The sequence below is a fragment of the Gymnoscopelus microlampas genome (genome assembly GCF_963454915.1).
Source record: "Gymnoscopelus microlampas genome assembly, chromosome: 21".
NCBI classification, from domain to species: Eukaryota; Metazoa; Chordata; class Actinopteri; order Myctophiformes; family Myctophidae; genus Gymnoscopelus; species Gymnoscopelus microlampas.
This window is the reverse complement of record NC_139958.1, coordinates 40,536,408-40,546,407: the sequence shown is the minus strand read 5'-3', so window position 1 is coordinate 40,546,407 and position 10,000 is coordinate 40,536,408. Positions and strand designations below refer to the sequence as shown.

General features: G+C 42.2%; 1 protein-coding gene across 1 annotated transcript in view; it reads left to right on the top strand.

The window, feature by feature from the left end:
• LOC311037997 (extracellular calcium-sensing receptor-like) overlaps positions 1 to 10,000 on the top strand; it is a gene marked incomplete at both ends in the record, with an annotated part of 37,644 nt that overhangs the window by 9,689 nt on the left and 17,955 nt on the right. Inside the window, 2 exons of the mRNA XM_084047293.1 lie at positions 2,642 to 2,825; positions 3,410 to 3,613. Of these exons, the coding sequence (XP_083903419.1) occupies positions 2,642 to 2,825; positions 3,410 to 3,613 (388 nt within the window). The remainder of the gene's footprint in view (positions 1 to 2,641; positions 2,826 to 3,409; positions 3,614 to 10,000) is intronic.

Sequence of the window (10,000 nt, the reverse complement as noted above, 5' to 3'; positions counted from 1 at the left end):
AGAAAATACGATTTTTTTTGGGGTGAACCTTTAATTTACGCTTCGTCGCGGCAATATAGTACTGCAATATAGTACAAAATTGTACTTAAGTACAGTACTCAAGTAAAAGTACTTAGTTACTTTCCTCCACTGCATACGACTGGGTCGAAACGGTAGCCTGGGACCAGACGAATCTGCGAGTGCAAAAAAACGCAGTGATATAGTCTGTCTACGCCAGGCTATCTAAACGGGGCCTCTTTCTCTGCCCCTGTCCTTTCCCTCGGTAATACCTCCCCCAGTTCCCACAGTCTCTCTCCTCCATAAATCCTGTGGACAGTGGGCTCGTTAAGGGAGAGTTAATTGATGATGCTGCAGCAGCAGCACTTTAATAAGACAATAAATGACGATGTACAGTGCGCAGGACCTGGTGTTACTGCTGTGTCAGTGCGCTGCTAATGGCCCTTCGGCTGCCAAGGCTAGAGCTGGATAGAGACGGGGGGAGACCCCTGTTACTGAACAAACCATGAGGACAATCAGAATAGAGCTAATTTAACACTTATTTTAACAAAAATATGACTGCACCTTTAAACATAGGGAAATCAGTTGAGTACAGTATGTAGTAACAACGATCTGAAGCTCATGTTTCTGTGCCATTTTATAAAGAACACAATCATAATTTATCATTACTCTACAGGGACAAAACATTCCACTTGAAAAAGTGGAAAATGTGGAATTTCAGCAGATATTCTATAATCCAATCTTAATGGTTGTCTGATGATTTCCAGTTGAGAAGGATTAGTGCATCTGTGTGTGCGTGTGCGTGCGTGCGTGCGTGCGCGCGTGTGCGTGCGTGTGTATTTTGAAATAGGCAATGTATATATAGGTTTAAAGTGCTCACATGGCCTATAGTCACTTCTTTTGGGCTTGTTTCCATAGACCTGGCTGCTTACTTCTCTTACAAAATCTGGCAACAGTGAGCAGTAGCAGCGTTATTTTTGCGACTGTGTATGAAGATGAATGTGTTTTGGCTACGGCAGGGCCAACCCTGCATGCCTCCCTACCCACTTATGGGAGAGAGAGAAGTGCACAGCTTCATTTATTATCCCTAATTTATGCACCGTCGTACGACTGTAAATGTAAATGTACTTCTGTAAAAAAAAGTATTGGCATCAAAATGTACTTAGGGTACCAAAAGTAAAAGTACTAAAATGTTTGAAAATAGCAGATCTAGAAGCTCACAACGCGTTGCATCGCCTAGGTGTAAAAAAGGGCTAAAGTGGCTAATGTATGTTTCATAAGTTCATATTCTGAAAAGTAACTAGTAGGCGTAACTAAAGTTTTCAAATAATTGCAGTGGAGTAAAAGTACAATATTTGCCTTTGAGATGTGGAGTAGAAAAGTACAAAAAAATGGGGAAATTCCTCAAAAGCGTACTTAAGTACAGTACCTGAGTAAATGTATTCAGTTACTTTACACCACCGCGTACGACAAAGTACACATTAGGCTTCATCAACTGACACCACCGAAGACAGAGAGAGGTCCCGGCATTGCGCACGTCCCGTTGGTTCTGGAAAATTCCGCCATATTTTTCCGCTGCCTGTCAGGCGATCTAATAAAACGGGGTTAAAATGGGGTGGGGGTGGCAATTTTGGGGGGTGGGGGTGTGTGAACTATCTAGCACTGATGTAATAAGCCTCATAAATCTAATTTAAGCACCCCGCGTGGGGACGGGCCGTGGAAGACCTGAGTGGATTTATTGTGTCTTAACTTGGCACCTTAACGACTTTGCGCTTTTAATATCATTACCCTGCAATTTATTGTCTTTGCTGCCCCTGCGCGCGCGCACACACGCACACACACACAGACAGTATATATGCAGTACCACCGCTCCCACAGTGAAGCAGAGGACATTTCAGGTCACAGAACTGTGGTCGCTGGTCGTGGCGTATAGTGGCTATAGAGAGGCTCTCTGGTGAGAAGGAGGTCACAGGTGTGTCAAAGTGTCTCTGAGCTGTGGAAACTTCAGAAACCTGCCTACCAGCAACAATGCAACAATGGCTTCTATTTCAGCATGCTGTAGCAAGTATGTTGTTCCTCAAGTGAAGAGTAGATGCTGCTGTGTAACCACAATAGAAGGTGGGTGGCAGGACCTCAGGAGGCAAAGGGGTTGCTTGGGAAACGGAAGGCTCCCTTTTTGATCCAACTCCCCCTGTGTTACTGTTCTAGTGTCTTTGAGCAAGACACTGAACCCCTAACTTCTCCCGATTATTAGCAGGTTGGTGCCTTGCATGGTTTCCTCCGCCGTCGGTGTGTGAATGTGTGGGTGGGTGAATGTAATGCAACATTGTAAAGCGGTTTTGGATAAAGGCGCTATTTGCATTGAATAGGCTCTATGCAGCAGCCATTTTGGAGAGAAATTGGGCCTCTTCTTACAGGTGTTACCAATGATACTAATGAAGGCTCTGTTCCATTCTGTTCAAACAGAGGCAGGGTGCTGATATTGTGCATGTTGGCTCACTAGAAACACTAGTGGGTCTCAAAGTGTGGTCCAGGGACCCTCATGGCAGGGTCTAGAAAGTGCAACCTCACACAAACCCAGGACCACCACTCCAGCCTGTGATGACCCCTCTCTTCCTAATGCCCTAAACCTGTTTTACTCTAGGTTTGATGTCATGAACACTGAGCCACCTGTTTTCAAGCCCTCCAACACCAGCGATCTCTCTGTGCTGTCCGTGACAGAACCTGAGGTTCGCAGGGTTCTGTCGAGAACCAAGGCTAGAAAAGCCGCCGGTCCTGACGGCATTCCCGCCCGTGTTGCGAGATCCTGTTCCGAACAGCTTGCCCCTGTGCTCACTGACCATTTTAATTTATCTTTGCAGCTTCGCTCCGTTCCTAGGAGTTTTAAGGAATCTATTGTTATTCCAGTACAAAAAAAAAACATTGTCACATGTCACAATGATTACAGACCAATTGCACTAACCTCAGTGTTAATGAAATGTATGGAACGCTTAGTGCTTGACTACATAAAAAAACAGATTCCTCCTTCCTTTGATCCTTGGCAATTTGCCTACAGAAAAAACAGATCAGTAGAGGATGCCATATCCATAGCCTTGCACTCCGTCTATCAGCACTTAGACAAGAGCAATTCCTATGTAAGGATGCTGTTCATACACTACAGCTCTGCGTTTAATACGCTCATTCCCTCTCTTCTGATCCCTAACTGCAGGGTCTTGGGTTATGTGACTCAATCTGTAAATGGATTTTCAGTTTTCTAATCCTAAGGCCACAAAGAGTCAGAATCGGTAACGTCCTGTCTGATACACTGATCCTGAGTACTGGTTCTCCTCAAGGCTGTATTCTCAGCTCCTTTTTGTTTACCCTCTTTACTCATGACTGTTTTGCTCACTACCTCAACAATCTAATCGTAAAGTATGCGGACGATACCACCATCATCGGGCTGATAAAATCCGATGATGAGACCAACTACAGATCAGAGGTTCAGAACCTAGTTAGGAGGAGCGAGGCCAACAACCTCATTCTTAATGCTTCAAAAACGAAGGAGCTCATCATTGATTTCCGCCGTACTAAGACACCTCCTCATCCCCTAACAATCAATGGTACAGAGGTTGAGATGGTAAAAAGTATAACATTTCTTGGTGTAACCTTTTCGGAGGATCTCAGCTGGCACTCTAACACCAACTTAATTCTCAAAAAGTCCCAGCAACGGCTCTTCTTTCTAAGAAGACTAAAAGAGTTCACTCTCAATGGTCAGATTCTTCTTAATTTCTATCGCTGCATCATTGAGAGTATTTTTACTAGTTATTTTACAGTCTGGTTTTGTAACCTCACAGTGAAGGAGCGTAAATCCCTGAATAGAGTAGTGCGCCTTGCCCGTAAAATAACTGGTGCCAACCTACCAGCTCTAGAAGAGCTCTATAGTACCAGACTCTTATCTCGGGCTTCCAGTATTATGGGGGGCCCTGCTGGTCATCCGGCCGCAGGCCTCTTTGCTTTACTCCCCTCGGGCAGACGCTACCAATCTATTGGTTGCTCCACAAACCGCTCTGCAAACAGCTTTTTCCCAAGCTCAGTGCGTGAATTAAATGAAAAATTTCCCCCGTCTAGATCCTAGACCACGCTCCCCTTCTTCTCCTGTTATCAATCTCCTGTAAAGGAAGGACTGGTCCAAGGTGTATCCAAAAAATGCTCATGTCCCTCTCGTATTTATTTCCTCATGCTTCTATGAATTGTTGATGTTTTTTGTACCTTTTTGTATCATGTCTTGTAAATGTTCTTAAAATGTTTTTAGCTCTTGCACTCCATTTCCAATGTAGTTCACTACAAATGGCAGCGAGGAGCGAGGAGTATTTGGGCACTGTTCTTCTGAGCGATTTAAAGACCAGGCCCATTGAGAGAATAACAAATAACAGCCCAAATAGCAGCTATGGAATTGGGGTCCAATAAAAAAATCCTCTGGGCGGTGACAGCAGCAACCACTCCTAAACCGGCACACCATCCATCATGGTTCACATGGGGCCCCCGGCACAGGGGTCAGCTCTCTAAATCTGGTTTGGCCTTGCTTTAGGCAGGTTTGAGAGTAACCTCAAAAAAGGCATGCCATGCCTTTTTCCTCCTGGAAAGTCACAGTAGCATTCTGAAATAGAAAGCCATTCTTTTTGCGTAAATGAAAAAAAAAAAAAACCTGCCTAGTGGATGATGTCACAGGTAGGCGGGTTTCTGAGCTGTCCACAGCCCACAAATGAGTAGAGTGAGTATAGAGCAATTATTGTCTCCGCCAGGCCGAAAGGCATGACGAGAGTATGTTTTACCCCCTGTCCGTGTGTCCGTCCGTCCGTCTGTCCGTCCGTCCGTGTGTCATTCTGTCTGTCTGTGTACAGCTAATCTCCGGCACTGTTGGCTTCATCGCAGCGAAACTGTGCACACACACTCCCTGGATGCTAGGGGTGTGCCGATATATCGTCCCGCGATATATCGCGATACGTTTTCGCGACGATATGTATCGTTTTGGAAAAAAAATATATCGTTTTTGAATTTTTTTTTTTTTTTTTTTTTTTTACAATCATAATAATCAGGCATGCAAACGGCCCCGAAGTGAAAAGAGTGACAACATGTTTTTTTTCGGGTCAGGTGTCATACTATTTGGATTCAAAACGGCTATTGTAGCTGAAAAGCTACAAGTTTGCATGTCTGAATAATGCAAAAACAGAATTATTTGTTTGCATTTTCTTTTTTTCTCCTCCATATATTTTCATAATAAGAAAAGTGCGTATCGTATCGTATCGAAATCGTATCGAAGTTGTGAGCCAAATATCGTATCGTATCGTTTAGTGAAATTAGTGTATCGGCACACCCCTACTGGATGCCAATTCAGAACCTCTGCCCCAACATTTTCACATGGGCCTGTTATAGCGCCACCAGGAGGCCGCTTTTTGCAAAACAAATTTTTGACAGTACTCCCACAGATTTTGTCCAAACAACACGCAAATCGCTACACAGTATCCCTATAGTCACTAAACGAAACAGGTCTTTCAAGTTTTTCATATTCCATCCTGATTGGCTAAAAATGGCTTCCACAGTTTGCAGGAGTGCTCTGTTTTGAACAAAATGCCTCAAATCATGAACACAGCATGCAATTTCTGTGAAATTGTGCACACACATTCCCACTATGCCGAGGAAGAAATGCCACTTGATTTGTTTTTAAATCAGCCTCATGGTGGCGCTATAACAGGCCGATTCGTGTTTTTACCTATAACTGCACCGATCTGTGTAAAACTTTGTATGCACACTCCCTAGAGGCCAAGGAAAAACCTTTGCCCTGCATTTTTCACATCTGCCTTTTATAGCGCCACCAGGAGGCCGACTTATGTAAAACATAACACAAACATAACACTTTTTTTTACATTACTCCTTCCCATTTTATCCAAATTTCAAACCGGTACACATGATCTCTATAGTCAAGTGATCAAGACGGACTGTTTGATTTTTCATATTCCATCCTGATTGGCTAAGATTCACATCTAAAGTTTGCTGTAGTGGCTTGTTTGAACAAAATGCCACAAATCATGAACGCAGCGTCCGATTGCGGTCAAACTTTGCACGCACATTCACACTATGTTGAGGAACAAATGCCACCCTTTTTAACATTGGCCCGTTATAGCGCCACCAGCAGGTCTAATTTAGCAAAACACATTTTGGAACACATCAGCTTTCAATTCCAGAGCCACAAACCAACATTCACTGAACATGTTTCACTGCCACACCGGGCCCCAACATGACAGCAACAGAACATCTTGAAGCACATCAGCACATGACACGAACAGCATCAAACACGAACCGCATACAACAAAAACACAAACTGCAGCAGCAGCAGCATCCAGCAAAGGAAAAGGAAAAATTAGATAGGCCTATGTCACAATTATTACATAATCACCTGATCGCAGGTATTTCAGATAATCGCAATACTTTTTTCGGATAATCGACATAATCATTTCCATGTTGAAAAATGTTCATATGTTTTCAAACATTTAAAAAATAGTGGAAATAGCAGACTGCTATTTCCACTATTCATGTTTTTTTTTAAGTATAAAGTTATTGAGTTATGCAAGTTATTTGTCATAGGCCTAGTTAATCGCAATTATTTGAGCGACAATTAATCGTCAAGGAAAATGTCATAATCGTGACAGCCCTAAAGAGGTTCCTACTTTGAGTCGTCTTCATCAGCCGTCTTCAGGGGAAACCACCGAGAAGGACAAGGTCTTCGGACGTTCGACCGTGCGGACCAAGTCTTCGGAGGAATCCCCCATGCAGACAAACCCATGGATAGAGATCTCGATCTCTAGGGCAGGGCATCCTCGGACGAGCCTTCCAGCGGGCGTCTCCCATCATCTACATCCTCCATACATCTGGTCAGCTTCACCAGTACTTTACATCTCCATCCTCCGTACATCTGGTTGGCTTCACCAGTAGGTGGATGGTCTGGGAGGGTGTTAAACTGTAGGTGAGAACCTCAGTCTTCTGGGAATTTACGTATGTGTGTGGGGGTGTATGGGTGGGTGGGTGGGTGTGTGTGTGTGTGGGGTGTGTTTGTGTGTGTGTGTGTGTGTGTGTGTGTGTGTGTGTGTGTGTGTGTGTGTGTGTGTGTGTGTGTGTGTGTGTGTGTGTGTGTGTATACAATAAATTTAAAAAAGAGACCCTCCTCCACTGATGGCCTGTCTTCATAGTCCAGGCTTATAATGAAGAGGAGGGGGGGGGGGTGTCCCCTGAAACACATCTGCCAGCCTTGAGTATCAGAAAGAAAGAAAGAAAGAAAGAAAGAAAGATTAATTCAAGTAACCGAGAGCCACGTATACATATACTGTATCCTGGCACAACATACATAGTTTAGTATACGTATACTGTATTCTGTCACAACATGCAGCCTAGTATATGTATACTGTATCCTGTCATAACTGCATAACATACACAGCCTAGTATATGTATACTGTATCCTATCACAGCATACACAGCCTAGTATACGTAGAGCTTGTAGATCGGCTATTTTTACAATGTTTGCCTCTTTTTCTTACGTAATATTTGACCATTTGGCCAATTTTGTCATAATTGTAACTATAAATGTGCAAATACCCTGTATACGCTTATAGCAGTGCCGGCCATTTTGTGGTGTCACTGATAGAAAACCCATCAATGTTTCCCATGGAGATTTCCGAAAATATTTTTTATAAATGATGTTAAGCCTTTAAGACCTGGAACGCATCTGTGTCATTTTTTGATTTGAGCTAAAAAAGCATTATTTTACACTTTGGCTATTCAAAAATAGCAGATATACAAGCTCATAGCGCGGCACTACAAGCTTGTAGATCTGCTTCTTTTTTTTTAAGTTTTTGCAAATCTTTGAATATATATATTTAAAGCGAACATTTGTAACTGAAATCTTTGCTTATGGGGGTCCCTGGAACTAAATATTTTGAGATGGGGGTCCGTGGCCAAATACACATTATTTTAGGGGTCCTTGACATGAAAATGTTTGAGAACCACTGATATAGAAACTACTGATATTGTGAGTTTGTAGATCGGCTATTTTCAATTAGCCTAACTATATAGGCTAGGGCTGAAGTGGTATGTTTTGTAATAATAATCCAAATCTACAAAAAAATAGTAACTGAAAAGATTTCAAATAATTGTAGTGGAGTAAAATATTTGTCTCTTGGACGGAGTGGAGTAGAAGTAAAAGTATTGAAAATGTAAAATACTCCAGTAAAGTAAAAGCTCCTCAAAATTGTACAGTAGCCTACTTGAGTACATGTACTTAGTTACTTTACACCACTGACTAGGCCTGCAAACACAGCTCAACAATACAACATATTCACTTCACATCACATCACACAACACAACACAACACTGCTTCATCCTGACTAGTTTTTGCTTTACCAAGTAAAATAAAAGTGAAATTAAACACGCAAATTCCATCAATTCCTTTAATGCTAATTAGCTAAGCTAAATCACCTGCAGAAACTCACCTCAGGACAGATGGAGAAAATGTCTTGTCACAAGCGTGTTTTAGCAGCTTTCACCACTCTGGTAAACACTGACAACTCTACACAGTACGTTCATGTGGAGTGAAGTTGCATTATGAGTTGTTTATTTTGCTCTTTTACTTCCAAATTTTGCAGAGCTTGTAACAAACTGTGTGTGTGTGTGTGTGTGTGTGTGTGTGTGGGTAAGGGGGGGGCGGGGCTGACAATTGGAGGACTTATAAAGCCCGCCCCTCCCTCCCTGCTTCCTAGGGAGTGTGAAGCAATAACTAACTACCCAGGGGAGGGTTTCTCAAAGTGTGTGCCCCGTGGCCAGTGGTGTGAAGTAACTAAGTACATTTACTCAAGTACTGTACTTAAGTACATTTTTGAGGTATTTTCACTTTACTGGAGTATTTACAAATTTCAATACTTTTATTTCTACTCCATTACATCTCAGAGGAAAATATTGTACTTTTACTCCACTACAATTATTTGAAAACTTACTAATTACTTTGCACTTTTGCAGATATAGATTATTACATTATAAAACATACATTAACCACCTTAGCCTTATTTTATACATAGGCTATTCAAAAATAGCCGATCTACAAGCTCACAACGCGTTGTGAGCTTACAAGTATATCTGCTATTTTCAAACATTTTAGTACTTTTACTTTTGGTACTTTAAGTACCTTTTGATACCAATACTTTTGTACTTTTACTCAAGTACATTTTGAATTCTGGACTTTTACTTGTAATGGAGTACTTCTGCATTGCAGTATTGATACTTTTACTAAAAAACATTTGAGTACTTTTTACACCACGGGTGGTCCAGGGGTGCCACAGCAGGATGCTTTGATAATATTTGGAATTCATCAATATCACTTCAGTTTAACCACTTAGACTTAGTAAACCGGACCTCACTACGTTCTTTTTTGATCTACACCAAAAATCTTTGCCAAAAACGACAGATCTACAAGCTCACAACGTGTCGCACTTGCGACCTGTTTGTGAGCTTGTAGATCGGCTATGTTTGGCTAATAGAATAGGGATGCTGGGGTTCAAGTGGTTAAACGTATAGTATAACGTCAATCTGTCCTAAATCCTAAAGGAAACTGATATTCTCTCAAGTTTTCTCTGTGACACGCAGCTGTAGGGGGAAAGATTGACATTTCACTTTGCGTAGTGTAATTTGACATAAATGTAAGGTGCTATAAAGTAACGATGTTATTCAGGGGTGCTGTGAATGAAAAGGTTATTTACAGGGATGACCTGAGACATACAGTATATATATAAAGTGGTTAAAATGATAGTGACACTATATTAACGGTGCATCTGCACTAATTTAGCTGGTGTGATGCATAGACATATAAAGGTAGACGCCTCATCCGGCTCTGAAGCGTCTGTATCTCGGGCGCAGTTCCGCTTCCGCAGGGCTAGCGGGAAACTTCTTCTGCATCACAATCTCCTCCTCCCCCAATGTGCAG